Source organism: Spinacia oleracea, chromosome 6, assembly GCF_020520425.1.
Source record: "Spinacia oleracea cultivar Varoflay chromosome 6, BTI_SOV_V1, whole genome shotgun sequence".
NCBI classification, from domain to species: Eukaryota; Viridiplantae; Streptophyta; class Magnoliopsida; order Caryophyllales; family Amaranthaceae; genus Spinacia; species Spinacia oleracea.
Genome location: NC_079492.1, coordinates 90,823,176 through 90,845,874, shown reverse-complemented (window position 1 = coordinate 90,845,874; position 22,699 = coordinate 90,823,176). Strand labels below are relative to the sequence as shown.

Genomic DNA, 22,699 nt, shown 5'->3' with positions numbered 1-22,699 from the left:
GGTTAGGTTGGTTTTCCGATTAGTGCTCCCAATTTCTTAAGTATTTGGAAATTGAAAATGGAAATTGTAGATTAGAACTTGAATTTTGTATTTGATTTTGAGGGCAGAATTTTAGATTACGACGTTGTATTAGAAAAATGCTTCCTCCAATGCTTAGCAAATGAGGGTTTTTATAGGAGATTAAGCGGCTAAATCCAAAAGCCTCCTGCGCCTGGCGTAGGTGACGTGGCCCAGATTCCGCCAAAACAAGGACGATGACGCCGTCCTTGGTTTGTTTTGTATTGTTGTACCTTCGTACTATATGTACAAATTTGGCACGTAGTGTTTTTTTGGGGATTAAGGTTTGATTTGCGTCTAGAAACAAGCCGTTTTTTAATTTCGGATTTCGTATTTGTACTTGGTTTTACGGGACGGGGCTCGGCATGCTCGGTTTTGTGGGTCGGCACCCGAATTTGGATTGCTTAATGTCATTTTGACCGGAAAAGGCCTTGTAAGACCAATGGAGAAGTCCATTGGGTGAGATTGTGTTTGGATTTCGAAATTGATTTTTGGAATTTGAATTTTGTACCGAGTTCCTTAATAGGAACGGGCTCGGGAATTGGACTTTGGATTTTGGAATACACTTTAGCAATTGGGTCTTTCGCACGGAGTTGCACAAACCACGTAGCAAGGATAATAGTATTGTCATCATCCCATTAGGGGAGACATGAATTAGGTGTCTACAGATATACGATTACGATCCAACGTCTCATCGTATATATATGTTTTTCGAACTAATTAAATTCCCGATTTGTCATTAAATGAATTTCCGATTCATTTAATCCGGTGATCTTTTATATTATTTTAAGGACGATAATAATCACGACCCTAATTTTTCTATCCCATAAATATATTTTTAACCTCTTTTGTTAAAATTGTTATTCTCTATTTACCTGTTGTTTTAGTAAAATCAACTTAATGATTTAAACATGGTCCTCCAAAGTCCAAATTAAGAAACGGTACTCCAGAAAAGCTTACAATCTTGAATACGGTTGAAGTATGCGTGTTTATCCTTTCCAACTCTCCGAGGTCCGAGCTGTCTAATCACATTCCTTTAAATTCCCTTTCTTCTTCACCCAAAAAACAATCTAAACAGTAAAAACACCATGCAAACGAGCAAAAGCAGGCATGACAACAGTAACATCATCACCAGCATATTCGGCTCAGGCTCAGGCTCAGACGACGTCGTTGCCGCCGCAGTAACAGCGGCAAGTGATTACATAAAAGAAGTAACGGCAAAAGATCACATTAAAGAAATAAGGAAGAAAAAGTTCTCGATTGGTTCAAGAAAGCCAAATCCTTTAACACAAGACTTACACCATGCTGTTACTTGCCTCTCTGGAGAGCTATATACTAAAGACGTTCATTTTCTCATGGAACTCATCCAGGTTTTATTTCTTTTTTAAATTTAAACTTATGCTTCTGTTTTCGTAATTTTGTTTCAATGTTTCTGTTGGAATATGTATAATTTATTTACCTTGGGTTTTTCAAGTTTCCCAAATGCAAGATTATCAAATCTAGATATGCTCTTTTTTTATTTTTTTAAGTTTGTTCGTTTAAATTTCCGGCCGTAAAGGGTTTTGACGGTTGGTTCATTGTTTGATATTTAGGTTTTTAAAAGATTTAGTGTTTGAAACCCAATTTATTAAATTTTCTGTTTTTTTTTTGTCATGTTTTCTTTCTCTTTGTAAAATAAGGTATATAAAGTTGTAACTTTTGCACACAAAATGAAATAAAATGATGAATTTGGTTTACCATATCAAACTGGTAGTTTCCATTAACCATTTGCATGTAATTAAAGACTTTTTGTGATAGTGAAAATATGTTGAGGATGAATTTGGCAATTTTACTTAAATATTTGTTTAGAAGATGAAATTTTTTGTTTACGATATATGGGTAATGGGTTGAGAATATGTTCAAGGTTTTTATGTATTGAAATTGATGAGGTTTAATGGTAAAATTGGACGATGCGAAGTAAGATGTTTTCAAGTGATTGACACTTTTGTGTTGTTTGTTTGAGAAATGCAGAATGCAGAGGATAACCAATATGAAGAAAGTGTTGAGCCTACCCTCGAATTTTCGTTGACTACCCAAGATATTACTGGGTGTGGAGCTCAAGAAACCCTTCTAGTTTTCAACAATGAGGTGGGCTTCTCCAAGAAAAACATGGAGTCCATTTGTAGTGTGGGTAGATCAACAAAGAAAGGCAACCGAAACAAGGGCTTCATTGGCGAAAAAGGTTACCAAAACCCACTACTTTCACCAACTGAACTACTTGGAGAATTTTTTCGCTCTTTCGAACTCTGTTAATACGCAAAACATACCCGTGGCCCGTGGGTACACGTAGAGCTTTAGGTGTACCTGGGGTATTGGATTATTGATGTTCTGTGTCAATGTCTGAAACTTAATTGTTTGTTTTACACTTTCTGTTACGTCTAGTATCAGGGTGTATGCAAATTAGTTACTAAGATGAATTTTGTTGATGACTTGATGATGGGCCATGATTTTCATTCACTTCTTATATAATTTCAGACCTAATAATAGATACTACAATTACAGGATATGGAACAATGAATCTTATAAAGGACCATTAAGATCTTCCGCTCTGTCTTTATTTTTATTGTTATCGGTTATACACTTATACTTGGCTTGATTTCAAGGTGCATGTTATCTGTTATACTTGGCGTGCTTGTCTGGGTTAGATGAGCAAGACACTATGTCTAAAATGATGGCGGACCTTCATTTTCATTCAATATTTTTAAGAGCATTTGCCATGTTATAAAATTAGATAAGTAGGAGGAGATGTCATATAATGTTTGTGTTCCCTTTCTCAATCAATTATATTGATCAGTTGCTACAAGAATGTAATGCACGAGTTCTATGTATATATATAATTTTTTTTTTGTTATCATTGGGGTAATGATTTCAAGAAGAGTGAAGGGAGACATGAAGGGATGTTACTAATTTTGGTGAAGGAAGACATGATCACTTGAGATGGCAATAATGTCTGTTATCTTATTGACATATTGCAAGTCCAATGCCTTTACATACTATATACGAAGTATATTGTTTTTAGTTCCAAGGGAAATAGATGTAATTAAGGGGAAGGGGCGACATGTGTCTGTAGGCTTGTGTGTTTAAAATATCAGTATAAATATAAATGTTTTTGTACCACGGAAGTCTTGTTCTGCTAATTGCAGCATGACCTGATATTTGGTTGATTTTTGCTGCAGGTATTGGATTTAAGAGTGTTTTTTTAGTGAGTAAGGATCCTCATATCGTTAGCAATGGTTACAGGGTGAAATTTAGTGAAGAACCAGACAAGGAATGTGGTATTGGATACATAGTCCCTGAATGGATTTCTGATGTATCTTTTATTTCTAAGATACAATCTGTTTATGGATCAGAGATCTTACCCACAACGACAATTGTCCTTCCTCTAAAGGCTGATAAGGTGAATCCTGTAAAAAAGGAACTGTCTTCGCTTCACCCTGAGCTACTTCTGTTTTTATCAAAGTTGAGTAGGTTGTATGTTCACGAGAACAGCAGTGAACAGAAGAAAGCGGACAGTGTGACCGCAATATCCATAGTCAGCAACACTAATCATGTGGTTTCAAGAGATAAAGATGCAGAATCATTCGTTATTCATCTTTCTGTGAAGCAGAAGCCGGATGCTCCTGAAGAGAAATGCAAATATTACTTGTGGAGACAAGCATTTCCAGTGACACCTGAAGCTAAAGTCAGTGGAAGAGTAGATATAGAAAAATGGAGTTTGTCCCTTGCCTTTCCATTTGGCAAGAGGCTAAAAAGGGGGACCTCTTCGGTTGGTGTCTTTGCTTTCCTCCCTACTTCTATGGTGACGAATTTTCCCTTTGTCATTCAAGCTGATTTCATCCTGGCTTCTTCACGAGAATCAATTGTCTTTGATAGTAGATGGAATTTGGGAATTCTTGAATGTGTACCATCGGCATTTGTCAATGCTTTTATGTCTTGTGTAAAACCAGGCTCACCTTTGCCTGATGTTGCACGAGCCTTCAAGTTCTTGCCATCACTAGCTTCTCCATTTCCAGAACTCAATAGAATCAGAGACACAATCCGAAAGAAGCTTTGTGATGCTGTATTTGTGCCTTGTGAAATGTTCAACAGTCAGGTAACTTATTGCAAGCCTAGTTCAGCAGTGAGAATTAATTCATATTTTCGGGATATTCTGACTAAGATGAAGGTAGCAGGGATCTCGTTGTTCGGTATTTCTACCATGAAAATGCATCCTGTGCAGCCTTCTTTAGATCAAGACAAGTATAGTCCAAGCTTAGACTTCCTTGGTATCCATCACCAAAATGAGTGGTATGGAACGTGTATTACTGCCTGCAATCTTGTTTCCCAAGCTTCTGATGACATGTATATTGATCTCTTGTACTTAATGAGCCGGTTATCTTACTATATATCAAAAAGCAGCTGCTGTCTATTGAAGTTCACCAATAAAAGGGGTGAGATTGCATTGTGTGGTAGTCTTGCTAATATGAAAGAGAAACTTCAAATTCGATACTGCTTACAGTCAGATCATCATGCTTGGCTGCAGAAATGCAATATTCATTTTGGCTGCCCGAATTCAATTTATTTCTTACCCAATTCCGTCCAGGTTGCTCTGACAAAGCACCCGAAATGTAAAGAAGTTTCCAATTGGTTATTGTCCTATGCTGGTGTAAAAACTTGTTCTGTATCTGAATATAGCTCCCAGATTTGTGATTACTTATCACGTGAAAGGAAGCCAGAGGATATGATTACATTGTCTCACTTTCTTTACCATTGTAAACTTAAGAAGTTCTTGACGGACTCTAGTATTTCTTCAATCTCACAATTGATGCCTATCATTGATGGCTCGGGATCTGTCAGGAAACAAAGAATTCAGACTCTTGTGACTGCATCAGGAAGTAAGTGGGTTAAGTTATTTGGACCAAGTAATCCATTTCTACAAGAAAATTATGTTGACATATCGGAAATTTACGCTGCAAGTGGTGAGTTGGCTGAAGAATATACTCCTGAGAAAGAGCTCCTCAAATTTCTGACACTACATGCTGGAGCCCTAGACCTGCCGGAGATATCACTTCCACAATTGCCACTTCAAGTAGCATCATCGCAAATGACTAGTGAACAGGCTTTCTTATTGCTGGACTGGATCAGGTTTCACAGAACCAGGGGTGATAAAATACCAGAAAGATTTATTGAGAGCATTCGCTCTGGCAAGTGGATGAAGACAAAAACTGGAGTTGACTGTCCAAGAAGTTGTGCAATTCCTACTGAAAATGGCAAGGCAATACTTGAACTTATGAAGGACATTCTTAGTGGTTTCTCCATTGTTGACGAGGGTTTTTATGGTGATCAGATCAGTTTATATATAGATGAGCTAAAATTTCTCGGTGTTCAATGTGGGATAAATGGTGTGCAAAATATTGTCATGGACCGTTTCAAGTGTCTGGCTTCTTCTACCATGAAAAGAGGGGAAGCATTCTCACTTCTTCTATTCATTGGCTTCTTAAAGGAAAGGAAAATGCTAGATGAGGAATGGTTAAAGTGTATGAGTCATGCTAGATGGTTGAAGACTTATAAATGCTATGATTCTCCAACGAATTCTGTGTTTTTCGAATCAGATTCAGAGGCTGAAGCTGCACATTTGGTTACAAGTCTGCATGTTGTTGATGCAAATTTCTACGGAGGCAAACTTCATTCCTATCTTGATGAACTGAGGATCCTAGGTCTCAAATTTGACTTAGGGGTGTATTCGTTAGCTGTGGAGAATCTTTCTTTACCAGAAAATCCTTTACCTCTCACTTCCAATTGTGGTTTCTTCATACTTAATTGCTTACGCAACACCAAGTCTTCAGCTACATCCTTTATGGAGAAGGTACGTGGTACTCCTTGGTTGAAGACAAACATTGACTTTAAATGCCCTTCATCCGCTATTCTTGATAAACCAGAGTGGGCCTGTTTGCTGAAAATTGTTAGTGTTCCAATAATAGATGAGGCTTTCTATGGGGATGGAATCCGATTATATGTGGATGAACTTAAAGCAATCGGAGTGGCTGTTGATCTTAAAGATGTATTGAAGATAGTTGTTAGTGAATTGAAGACCCTTTTGTCATCACTGGTGGCTTCAGACCATTTGATTAAGCTGTTGCATTGCATCACAGTGCTGAAGAAAACCACTTCTTCCATTTTAACTGATTTATGTGAATGCTTGGCCAAGGAAGAAATTTTGAGAACTCGGCATGGACAGAAGAAGCCTGGAGAATCGATACTTTTCAATTCAAAATGGGCGACTATTTCATTCTTTGTGGATCTTCCTCTTGTTGATGATTCTTACTATGGAATTGAAATATACAGTCTCAGAGATGAACTGAAGATGCTGGGTGTAGTAAGTAGCTTAGAAGAAGGGGCTATATTCGTTGCTCGAGGGCTGAGCAGGCCAATTGAACAAGGATTGTTGACAGCTGAAGGCACATTTTCGTTGCTACATTGTTTGAAATTCTTGATGGCTGATGAAAATGCTCATCCTTTTCTTAACAATCTTATTGACAACATGGCGAGAAGTGAGCTTCTTATGACAAGCTGTGGACATAAATTTCCAAAGGATACCATCCTTTTCCAGTTTTCTTGGAGGGAGATGCTTGAGCTGACAGATGCTCCATTCATTAATGATAAATACTATGGGACTGATATGTCTACTTTTAGCGATCAACTGAAAAAACTTGGTGTCAAGATTGATATCGAAGAGGTCTGCCTAGCACTTTCTGTGTCTCTTCCGTCATTATCTGAGTCTTCTCCCATCAAAAGGATATATCGTTTTCTCAAGGAATTCCATTGGAAACCTGTTTCCCCAGAATCAGCCAAATGGCAGGTCTGGATTCCTGCAAAAGAATCTTCCAGCGAGGGAACGTGGGTGGATTCAGAGCTCTGTGTGCTTCATGACAAGGCCCATCTTTTTGCTCCTATACTATATAATTTGGAAACTTTTTATGATAAAGAGTTGCTCCCATTCTTCAGCAACGCTTTTCAAGTCCTAGAATGTCCTTCAACTAGTCACTTCTTGCAAATTTGGAGCCTTTGGGAATCTAGGGAGACTCATAGAATTTTGGAAACTGAATGTTTCTTCTTTTGGGGTTATATTCTCAAGAACTGGAATCAGGAAATGGAGGATACACTTAAGAAAAAGTTGGCCAAGGTACCTGCATCATTGTCCGATGGAAATATCATCCTAGTTAGCAAAGAAGAAGTTGTTGTCCCAGATGATCTGTGGCTCAAAAATATGTTTATAGACTCTGAAGATTCTCCTCTATCTGTGTGGCTACCTAAAAGCAGTGTGTTCTCTGCTGTTTCTCCAACAAGATTATGTGCAGTCTACTATGCGCTTGGAGTGAGAAACATATCTGAGTGCGTTAAATATAGTGTGAAGAGTATGCCATCATTAGATCGATGTGGTGAAGTTGATCTGAAGAAGATGCTCATCGTGAAAGGCCTGATTGAAATTATATTGGGGTTTCTTGCCTGTAAGATTCACATGTCCACCAAGGATAGACATGAAGCAGTGAATTCTTTGCTTAGCCTTTCTGTTATTGGGAGTGATAAAAATGTACGAGTCTCGTATAAATTGCTTCTGACACCTGAGAGATGCCTTGAAAGGGAAGTTGTGAAGTTGGTTCACTGGGACAAAAGATCCAAACGGCTATTCGTTGATGGGGCATTTTCTGAATACCAACAGGCCAGTGCTGAGTTTGTGAATTCCTTTGCTGCAGAAATTGCTGAAGGTTTACTGCTACAAGAGAGAGCTCCGATTGTTAATGATCTCCGGAATCTGATCCAGATGTGTTTTCTGTTCAAATTTCAAGAGCCCTCGATTCAGTTTTTGCTTACGAAAGAGAATATTGAGATCTTAGTGGAAGATAGAGAGTTTCTTGGTGCTTGTTTTTCTGTAGCTGAAGGTTCATATGCCTCATGTCTTGAGAAACGAGCTTTTGTTCAGACGGAGCAATCAGGTCCGTTGACTCCCAGTGTTTCCCAACGTGTGAAGAGAAGAAGATTGGACGATATAGGTATGTGAAATCCTTAATGCTAGCTTTTTTTTGTTGTGTCTCGAAGCATATTGTGAATATGATTCCTAGAGTAATAGGGTGTACTTATCCACATGGTTAAGGAACAATGCCTTGGAAACTCCATAATGGAACTTTCAGTAATTTATGAACTGAATAAACACTAGACAGTATGGAGTACTTATTGTGGGCTGGTAAGGCAACGTCAGTTTGTAACTTCGCAGTTGAAGCCTGTAAGAAAGATAAGCGATTTATCTTAAGAGCGAAGTAACTCTGTCCTTCGTACTTTCAATTTATAAACTGTCTTACTCTGCAGTTGCAGTGTCAGATGGAACTGAAGACAGGTCAACGTCTAACTTCAAACAGGTTGATTGCAAGTAAGGGTTTATTATGTATTTCAAATTTTATGGCGTGTTATGTGTGTCGTCAATTTATTTTCACTTTCGGGTTGTGTGTCACCTCGCTGGAAGTTTATGGAACTTTTATTGTGCTTATTTTTTTTAGATTGTTCACCTTTCTCTATGCCTGTGCCATCTGGTGTACAGGTTGTCATCTAAGATAAAAATCGAAGCCAAGGATACCGTGCCTATCAAGCCAAAGAAGCCTCTTACGTCCTTTCTTGCGTTCATGTATGCATCTTTTATTCATACAACATACAGCATACATATACATTTACATACATATAGAAATAAATTTAAATTTCCTGTGTTATTCTGCTGTATAGAGTTATAAATTAACCTTTGATGTTTTTGGATTTTCTTGAACTATGTCAAATTTACCTTCTGTAGATGTTTTTTATTTATTTCAAGTAACATTATTAAATTTACTGTAAATGTAAATAAAACACCAACTCTGAACTTGATCTGTTTGCACAAGTTCCTCCCGTACGAAAGAGATTACAAATGAATATAATTTCCCAATCAATTAAATGGGACTCCTTGTACGTAATAGCAGAACTCGAAACATATGGCTGGACGCCAAGGTTTGATCCTTAAATCTCATGTTGTAAATTAGAAAATAAAACCTTTTAGTCACAGTATTTCGTATTTCGTATGGGTAACACATACTACGTATTTCGTATTGAAATGACTGTATAGTTTTGGATAGGATTAGGCCACCTTAGCGGAAAAAAAGTTATTTCCTGCACTTGTTGTACATGTCATAGAATATCATAGAAATGTCCCTTTAGTTAGAGACCTTTATTAATTTGTTAAAAAATGTTGGTCATGGAAGCTACACAGAAATGTGTGCTTTGAGTAATAGAATAAATGAAGTTGACTAATGAGAATGAAAACTAGAGCTCAAAATTGTATGTTGATGCGGATTTCTGTAAGATGTGATAATGAACCTGAGCTGTATTAATGGAATAGAGGGAGGGGACAAAAAGAAGAGATCTGTTAAACATGCGAAACAAAAAAGTGTTTGTTGTAGTAACAAGTCAAGTTACTTTGATTGGAAAAGGAAAATGTTTCCGTTAAGGCTCTATTTATATCTTTAGTGTGAAGTTACTGGTCTTTCCATAAAATGCTTGTTCTAATGCATAACATTTTCTCTTTTGTGTACAAAGGGAGGAGTTCAGGAAGGAATACAAGCTGGAGCACCCACACAATAAGTCAGTTGGTGATGTGAGCATTTCTCATAAAATCTGTATCTCCAAAGAAATCTTTGTTATCCTGGCTTCATCAGTTTCCTGATCACTGTTCTGTGTGTGATTTTGTTACAAGGTCTCGAAAGCTGGTGCAGAGAAGTGGAGAGCTATGTCTGATGTTGTGAGTTGCAGCAGGATGAAACTCAACTTGAATTTGTTTGATATGGATTTTGTGGCATACTTCTATATATATAGCTTTGCAGATATTTTGAATTTTGAAAATGTTACAGGAAAAGGCTCCTTACGTTGAAGTTAGAGAGAAGAAGAAGGCAGAATATGAAAAAGAGCTGGAAGCTTACTACAGGAATACGGTATTAGTGTCCCCGCTTGTGGCATTATTCTTATTAGTATTTAGTTACATGGTTGCATCATTGAATAATATCTGAACATCAGGTGACATGTATTAAAGAGTCACGATCTGATCGTAGTGTGGATGAAGAAGGCGGCACTGCGGAAGTCGCATAAACTCTGTTTGTGAAATCCTGTTGAGGGTAAGTTTCAATTTGGGTCAAATTCATGCTTTCTTCAATTTGCCTGCTTTCATATGAGAGATATCAACATGGATGCTACAGAGTATGTGATTTCGGAGATGCTAAGTGTTACTTTCTGTATAAAACTTTGGTAATTCAACTTTATGTTATATATCAATACCAGCTTTATGCTTGACAGTTAGAACTCATGTATTCACTCTTTTTTCTTGCAAAAATCTCCGTAATAGATTCTCTTTTGAAGGAAGACATAAATTGGGAATCTCATTTTTGTTGGGGATCGATTGCCTCCATCACTCCATCAGAACAAGGTATAATGCTTTTTGTCTCTCCTTTTTTCCCTTCTTCCCTACTACAAGGTCGTAACTTTATCTATCAATCCCATTATATTGTCTTACTTGAGAGATCTCGAATGTTGTCATAAATGTCACAGGAAAGGTCGAAAATGTGATTGGGACAGTCTTAATTTGTTAGGTTCATGTTCGTTCTGGTGCTAGATAATATTAGTAATTTCCCATCTTTGAATTTGGAATATTTCATAACTGTTATTTTGCTCTTAGAGTGTAATTGGTTGGCATTTGTGATATGTGAATATAATTTGAACTATTGGGATGAGATGAGAGGGTCTAGTACTAGTGTTTAAACATTAGTGAATCTCTGCCCATTTCGTGGGGGAATATATAAAGGCTTTGAAAAGAAAATTCCAGTATCATTTATTTTCATTACTTGTTATTCTATAATACTAGGGTTCCTCCTTACTAATTTTTCATCAACTGTTTTTGTAGTGTGATTGTACTAGCAAATTTTGAAGCAGTTTCAGTCAAGTGTGAAGAGCAACGGAGAATTTGAGTGGGTTTTGATCATTTTAATTTGGTTTCTGTTTGATCTGAGAACATTGCTGCTTTGCCTAAGAATTTCCTTTTGGGTGGATGTAAAAAAAAAAAAAACGGTAGGACTTGCCATGATTAATGCACACACAAGGAGTATACTTTGTAACAGTCTAGGTGAGGCCAACATAAGTTTTATGATTAGCTCAATCTGTCAAAACAGCTTCTGGACTCTTTCCTTTTGTTGTGACAATAAAACATTTCCTGATAAATAGTTTTATAGTCATAATTGTAATTTACTTGATCACCAATTAATTTAGAATAATCCCAACTTTAGATTAATTTAGAATAATCCAAACTTTTGGGGTTATCTTTTTAAAATAATCTGAAGTCTTATTTTCTTATCTATTATTTCCATAATCTTTAAACAAATGTTTTCTTTTACATGCATAAAAAGTTTATATAAAAGAATGGAAAATAAAATAAGTAGAGATTACTTTAAGGTAAAATATTTTTGACGGGAAATTTTTTGCACTAGGAAGTGATATTTGTCGGTCCTAATATCAGTTTTAGTATAAAGTCATAGATAAATCATTCGTTTCAAAATGTTGGCAACACTTACGTTAGAGCGTTTGGGAATGTTTGTGGGTAGTAATGAATACAGAGTATGTTGTAAGTTGAATTAATTATTTGTGTGAGAAAAAATAATAAGGAATTAATGCAAGTGGGCCAAGTAGTGGAGAAAAAGTAAGAAACAATAAAGAAATAGTGGTTTCGTATCCAAAGAACAAGTATTGCAACTTACAAGTATTAAAAAATGGATGGAGTACGTATACACTATATAGAGTATGTAACAGAAAACATAGACATGTTAAATCTTACTCGTATTAATTTATAGTGTCAAAATATCAAATTTTAATACTCGGTAATTTTTACTAAAATACTTTATCGTTAAAGATAGTAATGTTCAAAATTTTACAATGTCAAACGTAAAATATAATTAATACACTTAAAAAGACCGAGGTAGTATAATTTTCTTCTACAACCGTCCATCTGTTACATGCCCAGCAGTGATTGGGCAAGAGTACACCTGGAAACATAGAGAGATTAGCCACTCCTGCTTTCATAGCTTGTGTAGTAGTACAATTTAAGTCTTTCCAATTTTTCAACTCTGTTCTGAACTCTCCTTGTGCAACTTTGACAAATTTCTCCATTTCCATATTCAAGAATTATACAGTACCAAAAAGAAAAATGTTGAAAGGAGGAAAAGAGTTAATTATAGAGAAAAATGGTAGTAACAATAACAATAATAATCCTAGCAAATCTTTGGCAGAAATAGGTGCAAAAGAACATATTGAAGAAATTAGAAGTAAAAAATTCTCAATTGGTGGTAAAACCCCGAATCCTCTCACCTTTGATCTTCATCGTGCTGTTACTAGGCTTTCTGCTGAGCTTTATACTAAAGATGTCCACTTTCTTATGGAGCTCATTCAGGTTACTCACCTTTGATCTTGATCGTGCAAAACTATGTTATCATTTTATTGTGTTTCTTTGACTTGCAATTTGCATGCATGAGTAAACTGAGTATTATTATATGAATTTATTTTTAATTTAATTTTTTTTTGTTTTGTTTTGGTGGCAGAATGCGGAGGACAATGAGTATGGGAAAGAGGTAGAGCCAACCTTAGAGTTGGTACTAACAAAAAGAGATATTACCGGATCCGGAGCTCCGGCTACACTTGTAGTCTTCAACAATGAAGTTGGCTTTTCGTCGCAGAACATGCTCTCCCTTTGTAGTGTGGGTCGCTCTACCAAGAGGGGCAAACGAGATCAAGGCTTTATTGGTGAAAAAGGTATTAGTATTGTAGTATAATATACTTCCTCCGAACGTTTACTCGTTACTTTGGTCACTTTCACGCATGTCACTCAACTTTGATGTTAATATCATTAATTTTCTCTAAGCAAATATTATTTGAAAATACACATTGAGATGAATCTAACAATATAGCACGTTACTATGTTTTATATTATAAAATAGAACTAGTTATTGCCCCGGACGATGCCCCGGTGACTATATGTTATTTGAGAACTAATCTTGATAAAATTTGAGTCAATTAAAAATAATTATAATAGTTTGATATTAAATACTTACATATAACATGAGATAAATATTTTTGCATAATTTATTTTTATATTTTATTTATGTAAGGGTAATTCAATATAAAATTTGGTTAAACATCTTAGTAAACTAAATTTAAATTTAAAATGGAGTAGTCTTTTGTTAAGTGTAATACTCTTTTTTTTATTACTCTAGGTAAACTTACATGAACTGCCGTGCTAAAAAACGTAATTATAAATGAACCTAAATAAAAATGTAAATGAAAAAAATAATTAAGTATAGTTTAGTTTCATAAGAAAATTATTAAAATGTATAATTATGGTAGGCATTAAAGTTTTAATAGAAGGTATTAATAAACATAACTTATATGTTTTCGATTGCTTAAATATCATTAGTTGTATTATTGGATTATTGGTTAAAGTTCTAACTTATGAACATGAAGTCATGGGTTCAAGCATTGATATTTGCATTTCTTCATCTTTTTGTAAGAAAATATTATATGTCAATGTGGCTATGCCATCTCACTTGCCATCTAATGGTGGTGATATGTATGTCAATGTGGCTATGCCATGTCACTTGCCCTCTAATGACGGCGACATGTGGCGAGATGGCATGAAATGCCATTGAGATTTAATAATAGTATAGATTTGTAAATAGTGTAAAAAGTTCAATTAGCCTAATTCGTTGTTTATTTGCAATGTCTTGGAAAAGTAGTTATCTACAATTACAAATGTGACAATAGAAAAGGTACATGGATGTAATACTAACCAAATTAATGTCTTTTAGGGGTTTGTCATGCCTAGATTTTTTAAAGGTAAGCTGGAGAAGATATTAGCATGATTGGTTGTTTACATTTATATATTAGGAAGAGGAGCAACTCTCGGCATAGCTTTCGTTCTAAATGTCATGTTGTATTGTGAAACTTTTATGAATTGAATTTGAAGTTCTATTCTATAGGATATAACAAGTATGTAATATTCCCTGAGTTGAATCGTTTGCATAGTTGCTTCATTTTGTCGAACCAGAAGAAAAACAGAAAATTTGCACCCTGTTGAAGCTCTCTTTTTCATTTACTGCACTATTGAAAAGGCTTTACTTAAATACTTAGTTAGACTTGAGCACAGATCATTGGACATTTTAATTCACGGATGAAACCATAGAATGCTAGCCGTCTTTCTTTGCACAAATGAACAAAAGTTTGTGTTTGGAATATGTTCTAGCAATGTCTTACATGTTGTACTGTATACATAAAGCTGATATATGCTCCGTGTACCAGTAGTCCTGCTCATTGTTAGAGTTTCTATGTCACATCAAGTATATTCTTAAGAAGTATCTAACAGAAATCAGGATGCATATTGTTCTAACACTTTTCTATCCATATCCATTCAATGTGTTATGTACATTGTTCACGCGGCATGGCGAGGTTAATTGTAGAGTCAGACTGAATGAGAGCCCAATTATTCATAGAGATGGCAACTGAAAGCATTTCTTCTGTTACTTTCTAAGTGCGTTGGAATATAAATGAGGACACTTATGTAATGATTAAGATGTTGTTATTTGCCTTGGACCATTCAATTTGAATCATTAACAATATTTATTTCCTCTTCCCTCTTTTGCTTGATATCTAGCGTAACTGAGAAACTGATGGATGTATTTCAATGTCCATTTCAGGAATCGGATTCAAGAGTGTGTTTCTTGTAAGCAAGGAACCACATATTGTTAGCAATGGATATAAGGTGAAATTCACTGAAGAAGCAGATAGGAGTTGCGGCATTGGTTATATTGTTCCTGAATGGGTTGGAGACAAATCCTTGATTTCTGATATACAAACAGTGTATGGATCCAACAGAAGCATTCCTACAACTACAATTGTTCTTCCCTTGAAAGCTGAGAAGGTTGAGTCTGTGAAAGAGCAGCTCTTGCAGCTGCATCCAGAGCTTCTTCTCTTTTTATGTAAAATAAAGAGGTTGTATGTTCGCAGTAGCAACAGCTACTATAAAGATGCCACTGATATGTGTGCTATTTCAATATTTCATGAAACTCAACATGTGGTTGTTCGGTCGAAAAAAGCAGATTCACGTGTAGTTCATCTAGCTGTTGGTGGTTCACAAGGTTCAAATGAAGAGACATGTCAGTATTATATTTGGAGGCAATCATTTCCAGTGAAGACTGAAAACAAGGTTCATGGCAGAGAGGATGTTAAAGAGTGGACCATCTCATTGGCGTTCCCTGTTGGGGATAGGCTAACAAGGGGAACATCAGCTTCTGTTGGCATCTTTGCGTTCCTCCCAACAATGATGGTTACAGACTTTCCTTTTATAATACAAGCAGATTTCTTGCTTGCTTCTTCGCGGGAAAGCATACTTTTAGACAACAAATGGAATATAGGCATACTTAAATGTATTCCTTGTGCTTTTCTGAATGCTTTTACTTCTTTCGTGAAGGACGGATATACACTTTTTACTCCTGCTAAGGCTTTCAAGTTTTTGCCTGTGGAAGAATCCTCAATTACTGAGCTTGATGAAGTGAAAGAAAATATCAGGCTGATGTTGTGCGATGCAAAAATCATGCCATGTGAAACTTTTGATGACGGCTTAAAGTTATGCAAGCCACTCTCGTCTCTGAGAATTCTGTCTGACTTTAGACATTTGTTGATGCACATGAAAGAAAATGGTATTTCACTTGATGGGTTATCTTCGTTGAAAAAGCATCCAGTAGATGCTTCCCTTGACGTGGAGGAATTTGATAAGGTTCTTGACTTTCTCTGTGTTTTGTCTACTTCAGAGAGCTATGATTGGTATGAGAAGTGTATTGGTGCTTGCAAACTGCTCTGCCAAGCATCTGAGGCTGATTACATCGAGATGTTAAGGATTTTCGCTCACAATGAGGAAGTATTTTCAAAGCATTTCTTCATAAGAACTCCTGTTTTTAGGTATACAGATAAAACTGGATATGTTAACCTACATAATGCTTGTAATACCAAGAAAGATGGTCACAGGATTTTGTTTGCAATGGAGCCTACGCTTCATGCCTGGCTTAGTACTTGCAACATGGAATTCGCTTGCTCAGGTGATGTATTTCTCCTGCCAAACTCGACTCAGACTGCTCTTGTTGCTCATAAACAAAGTCCTGTTCTAATTGGTTGGTTGTCTTCTTATGCAAAAATTGAGTGTTGTTCTGCCTATAGTTTTTCTATGTCACTTATTGATTATATCTTGAACAACATGGAGAAAAGTCTTCTGCTAAAACTGTGTCATTTTCTTTACCATTCTCACCGAAAAGGATTCCTATCTGACACTGATTTGTCATATCTGATTCTTCGTATACCAATAATAGATGGGTCCAACACTATTCAGAGGGGGAAGTTTACTTATCTTGTAAGCATGGAGGGAAGCAAATGGGCAATGTTATTTGGAACGCAAAATCTGTTTTCTGAACACAGATATTATGATTTGGGGGATGTTTACTCTGCCAGTGGGAACTTTGCTGGAGAAGTTACTCCGGAGAAATCACTTGTCAGTTTTATGGAAAAGCACACTGGAGCCAAAGATTTACCCGAGCTGCTTCCACCAAATATTGCATTGTCTGTTGCATCTTCTAAATTGACAAGTGAACAAGCACTTTTGCTGCTTGATTGGATCAAGTTTTTCCGAACACAGAATTCTCCTCTTCCTGCAAAATTCATTACCAGTGTTCGGAATGGGAAATGGATGAAAACTACATCTGGATTTAACTCTCCATCAAAGTGTGTTCTTCCTAATGAAATAGGGAAGAGAATATTTGAAATGACATCTTGTGTTCTCAGCGATCTTTCTATCTTGGATGAGGCATTTTATGGGAATCGTATTCACCTTTATTTAGATGAGTTACACTATCTAGGAGTTACGTTGGGAATGGATGATGTGCAAAAGGTAGCTATGAGCCATTTTAAAGCAGTTGCTTCTTCTGAGATGAGCAAAACTTGTGTTATTTCTCTGTTGACATTTATCGGTCTCCTTCAGGAAAGGGATATGCTAGACAGTGGATGGTTGGTGATAATGAAGAAGGGCAAGTGGCTCAGGACTTCCCAGGGGTGCTGTGCACCGAGTAAATCAGTCTTTCTTCACTCTGAATCGGAATCAGAAGCTGTTTGTCGTATTACTAGCCTACCTCTTATTGATAGATTATTCTATGGGAGCAAACTCGATTCCTTCTCAACTGAGCTGGCATTACTTGGTGTGAAATCTGATCAACAAGTGTATGAATTAGTCACTGAAAATGTCATATTTCCTGAGAATCCTGCTTCCATGACAAGTAATTGTGCCTTGTTCCTACTTGAGTGCGTAAGACACTTACTCCCGGATGCAACTGCCCTGATTGAGAAACTGAAAAATCAACCTTGGCTGAAAACCCAGATAGGATTCAGGTGTCCTGCATCAACTATCTTTCCTAGTCCTAATCTGGGTGTTCTACTAAGCATTGTTGAGGTCCCTATTTTAGATCAAGTGTATTATGGAAAATTGATACAATCTTATACCAATGAGCTGAAAGCAGTAGGTGTTAGTTTGGATTTCAATGGAACATTGAAGATAATAGCCAATGAAATACATCAAGTTTCATCATCGTTCAAGATGTTACCTGTAAATGTAATAACATTGTTGCAAGGTGTCAGGGGTATAGTGAACACCATGCCTGATCATTTGGATCAGATTCGTGAGGTTTTGTCAGGTGAAGTTCTTTTCAAGACTTACTGTGGTTACCGGAGGCCTAGTGAATCCATTCTTTCTACTCAATCTTGGGCATCTATTTCACTGTTTATAGATCTTCCAACAATTGATGATTCCTACTATGGTGTTGACATCTATGGCTACCAAGATGAGCTAGAGGTTCTAGGGGTTGTAATTGGGTTTGAAGAAGGAGCCCATTTTGTTGCTCAAGGTTTGACAAAACCAATAAAGGCAGACCAAATCAGGGCTGAAGGTGCTTTAACTTTGCTAAGAACCATCAGAATTTTATTGTCTCAAATTTGTAAAGAGAAAATTTCACTTGCTCCTTTTTTTGAGAATCTTATGGCCAGCGAGTTTTTGAAGACTAGTCAAGGAAACAGAACTCCTAAGCAATGCGTATTACTTCAGCCTCAATGGAAACATATTCTTGAGTTTACAGATTTGCCATTTCTCGATGAAATTTACTATGGCAACCGAATATCTGAATATGAGGATGAGCTGCAAAGTATTGGAGTAAAAGTTTCTGCAGTAGAGGTTTGTCCACTTCTTTTGGAATCTCTGTACTCACTCGTGGTGTCATCATCTGTAAAGAGATATTACAAATTTTTAAACGAGTATTCCACGGATATAATAATTCCTGATGAAGCCGACAATCCTCAAGTGTGGATACCTGACCAAAATGATTCTGACAAAGGCCAATGGGTAAGTTCAAAGGTCTGCATAGTTCATGATAGGGAAAAGCTTTTCCAAACACTCTTTCATATCCTAGATACTCATTATGATATGGAATTGCTCCCTTTATTTCCTCGAGCATTTGTTGTATCTGAAGTTCCTCGATTAGATCATTATATGAAGTTATGGCGTAGCTGGCTCAAGAGAGAGAATCGAAAACTAACTTCCAGAGAATGCCACACTTTCTGGAGCTACATTCTTGACAAGTGGACGTCAGAGACTGAGAACGTTGTAAAGAAAAATCTGACTGAATTGCCTGCTGTATTGCCAGGTTTAGGAATACGACTTTTAGGAAAGGAACAAGTATTTTTCCCAGATGATTTGCTTCTTAAAAGAATGTTCACAAGCCTTGATAATTGCCCTCCATTTGTCTGGTTCCCGAGAGGTAGCATCTCTTCGTCTATTATTCCTGCAAAACTTGAGCTCGCGTATGATTCTCTTGGGGTTAAACGGCTCTCTGAATCTGTCAAGCTTCAAGTCAAAACTTATTCTGTGTTATCTCAAGGAAACTGTACTGACATGAAAAAGAAACTCATTCCTAGGGGTCTTATAAAGATAGTGCTTGCTTACCTTTCTGGCCCAAAGGTTAATTTGGGTGTGCAATTGAGGCATGAAGCTGTTATGTCGATGCTAAACTTGTCAGTATATGAGAGTAATGGACCGATCCTAGTCAGCTATATTTTGCGTCCGCCTGGTTGTAAATCACTTGAAGTGGATTCTCGAAAAGTTGTTCATTGGGATAAGGAATCACGCACGCTGCTCATTGATAAATATTGTTATAAAAATCGGAAGTTGAGTATGGAATTCGGGTGTTGTTTTTCACAAGAAATTGCAGAAGGCCTTCTGGGTGAGGAAAGATCTGTGGCTGTGAATGAACTACGGATGATAATTCAGCTGGGTTTCGATTATGAGTTTGAGCAAGAGTCAGTTGACTTTCTTCTTACAAGAGAGAACTTGGAACTGTTGCTGGAAGATGAAAAGTTTATTAATGGAGTTTTTGCTTCTGATGAGCTGTTTGAAGTGGATCGAACCTGCAAACGTATTTGTCCATCCACTCCGGTGCCTTCCAAAAAGAAACCAAGACAGTAATTGGAGGTAAGTTTGCATTGTTAAGTCATGTTAATGTTATATTATCATCTCCAGTTTCTTATGAAATATGTGATTGGACCAGTTTGATCTTAATCACTCTAAGCTGGCAGCAGTCTATATGTATAATTGTAGAGATGTGAGCTTATAACATATTAACATTGTTAGTAAAAGCTAAAAAGAAAGTTGGAAAATTGTTAATATTGACTTCTGTTCCTGTTTTCTTATGCAGTTGATGAAGTTTTGGTTTATTCTTGTAAATAGCTTTGCTCAATGGTTGATGTTCATCTTCAGCTGCGTCCGAAATTGGCAAGTACTACTGCACTAGTAGGGGCAATATTTTGATGTATTAAAGGTTGGCTTCATGTGTAATGTGTAGTAAACTACCCTGCTATTTTTGCTGTGCTCACAAGTCACATATTAAGCGTAGTGTTGGAATTATGTAGTTCAATCAAGGTGTTTTACTCCTAAATTACACGCAAGCAAAATTGTTGCACTTATTAAGGAACGAAGAAACTAACTAAAAAGATGGAGGAAATAATGAAATAGGATAGTAATATATACTCAGTATCGCATCATAAAAGTGGTATTATATGCATTACATTTCAAAAACATGTACTGATGGACAACATTTCAAAAACATGTACTGATGGACAACATCCCAAAGCTGTAACAGATTGAAAGACCCCCTTGTTGAAAGTTGTATCAAACAACAATGTGAAAGAGAGTATTCATTATTGTCAGATCTCATCCACAACGGTCGTAGTTTTGCCGGATTAGAATTTCGTTTGACCCAAGTTGTTTTGTGTTTGTTAGTTCTGATTTCTATTGTAAATGTCGCATGACAATTTTATTAATAAACTAATTTTACCCTAAAAAATAATAATTTGTGAATAGTTGAATTAAATCCTTAATGGAGGATTAATATAATTGGGTTTACTAATTATGCAAAGAAGAATTAGAGGAAGAAAATAAATGAAGCAATTTGCTTCTTTTGCACTGTGCGCACACAGAGCTTGATGGCGTGCGCACGCACGGATTTCACAGTAGCTATTGGAAGGTTTTAGGCATTTTGTGCGCACGCACACAAATGGGCTGTACATGTGCACATAAGAGTTGTGTGCGCGCACAAGAAGGGTTGTGCGCACGCACAGATTTCAACGGAGATACTGCAAATTTTTGGGCATTTTGTGCGCAGGCACAGAATGAGTCTTGCGCGCGCACAAGTGAGCGGGATCTCTTCTCCTCTTTTGTTTTGGGCTACGTGGACTTTTCTACTACATTAATCTAGTTTCTTCTTTGGTACTATATATACCAACTAAACCTATTTATGATCTGTGTGGTGGGTTTATAGTGAGAAAAACACATAAACACAAGAGAGTTAGAGACAGAAAGTATACTCATTCTCACACCATTTCTACTTGTAATACCTCCCCATAGTTTGAAGTGACTAATACAAGCATTATTGATTCAAAATGAGTGCATTATCTAGAGCAAGGTTGTGTTTGGATTTGTTTTAGTGGTTTCTTGATTGAAGATTATGTCAACTATGAAGTTAGACAGAGAGAAGTTTGACGGGCCAATTTACTTTGGCCTTTGGCAATTAAAAATGAGGGCTTTATTGATTCAAAATCGAGTTCACAAAGCCCTTGAAGGAAGGCAAAGGAACCCGAATACATGACAGATGATAAATGGGAAGAGATTGATCTCAAAACTTTATCGGCTATGCAACTATGCCTCTCAAATTAGGTCTTGCTGGAAGTTGTAAAGGAGGTGACGATACAAGGTCTATGGTTGATATTGAAGCAATTGTATATGACAAATTAAGAGTGTCACAAACCGACTCTTACTCAAAAGTAGGCTTCATGATTTGTGTGATTAGTTTATAGTGAGAGAAACACATAAACACAAGAGAGTTAGAGAGAGAAAGTAGATCTACACTCATTCTCACACCATTTCTACTTGTAATACCTCATATATCATAGTTTGAAGTGATTAATACAAGCATTAATCCCCCCAAAGTGGATATATATAGCTCATTCATCAGTGAACTACTATAAATTTAGTGTTTTTTATTTGATTATTTGTTGTTCTTCATTTATTGCCCAACTAGAAAACCACAAATCAAAATCCTTCGATCTTTATTGAATTAATACACTTTTAATTCATCCCAAAAAATATATAACATTGAAATTAATCTAATATATATATATATATATATAAATATATATATATATAAATATATATATATATATATATATATATATATATATAAAGGAGAGTTTTTTCAAGAGCATTGGGAGCGTCCACGTAGGAAAGTCCATTCATAAAATCAAATATTAATTATTTTAAAAAAATAGTACATAGATAAATATGATAAAAAGATAAAATTAACTTCATATATTTTAAGATAAAAAAGTAAATAAATAGAGTTTTGAGAAAAATAAAATACTGATTTATCAATTTATATAAACTCATTTCTTTTTTCTTAAAACGTCTCAGCTCATTGTTTAGATTAGTTATACGGAGAATTTCTTTAGGCAGGCATGTGTAACTTGGTTTACATGGCTTTCTAGATTGTGTTAAGCAAAACAGGGCTGCCTTTTTGTTGGTAGTTGATGAAAACAATGTACGAGTATGCTGTTTTAGAATGAGCCTCCACTTATAAGCTATCTATGAGATCTTATTGGGTGTTCTGTGCTTCGTCACCTTATGAACTTTTCATTTTTACGTTAATTTAATTAAGTTATTTTATTCTTTTCATTTTATTATAGTTTTATAATTTTATTTATCATCAGTAGATTACTCCAAAGCAGTTTGTTTTTATTTTGTAGGTAGTACTCTCTATTTTTTAATTGAATATTCCAGGTATAATTATTAGAATTTATTTTTAATAATCATATTAATAAAAGAACTATCAAATATTAATAGAAGAACTATCAAAATAAGTTGATTTGAAAATCATCAATA

The 22,699-nt window shown here is 36.0% G+C and overlaps 1 protein-coding gene across 4 annotated transcripts; it reads left to right on the top strand.

The window, feature by feature from the left end:
* Nucleotides 1-1,034: 1,034 nt before the first annotated feature.
* Nucleotides 1,035-21,763, top strand: LOC110776295 (uncharacterized). 4 transcript variants are annotated; one of them, XM_056831153.1, is made up of 11 exons: nt 1,035-1,427; nt 2,068-2,278; nt 3,273-8,126; nt 8,440-8,500; nt 8,669-8,752; nt 9,691-9,748; nt 9,848-9,892; nt 10,002-10,082; nt 10,165-10,262; nt 10,490-10,570; nt 12,729-12,862. In XM_056831153.1, the coding sequence occupies exons 1-9, from the start codon at nt 1,146-1,148 to the stop codon at nt 10,234-10,236; spliced, it is 5,748 nt and encodes a 1,915-aa protein (XP_056687131.1). In that variant the 5' UTR covers nt 1,035-1,145; the 3' UTR covers nt 10,237-10,262; nt 10,490-10,570; nt 12,729-12,862. The 4 variants fall into 4 exon arrangements, with proteins under 4 accessions (XP_056687131.1, XP_021836531.2, XP_056687133.1 ...); XM_021980839.2 differs by lacking the exon at nt 12,729-12,862 and adding an exon at nt 11,045-11,358; XM_056831155.1 differs by lacking the exons at nt 1,035-1,427; nt 2,068-2,278; nt 3,273-8,126; ... (4 more) ...; nt 10,002-10,082; nt 10,165-10,262 and adding exons at nt 11,045-12,580; nt 14,877-16,274; nt 16,542-19,738; nt 19,962-21,763 and having other exon boundaries at nt 10,486-10,570; nt 12,729-12,939.
* The last annotated feature ends 936 nt before the right edge of the window (nt 21,764-22,699 follow it).

What these genes read in the sequence shown, in the direction of transcription:
- LOC110776295 (XM_056831153.1), top strand. Translation starts at nt 1,146, where the DNA reads ATGCAAACGAGCAAAAGCAGGCATGACAACAGTAACATCATCACCAGC. An exon ending in GGGCTTCATTGGCGAAAAAG is followed by an intron (nt 2,279 to 3,272) that starts GTTACCAAAACC and finishes TTTTTGCTGCAG; the next exon opens with GTATTGGATTTAAGAGTGTT. An exon ending in AAGAAGATTGGACGATATAG is followed by an intron (nt 8,127 to 8,439) that starts GTATGTGAAATC and finishes CTTACTCTGCAG; the next exon opens with TTGCAGTGTCAGATGGAACT.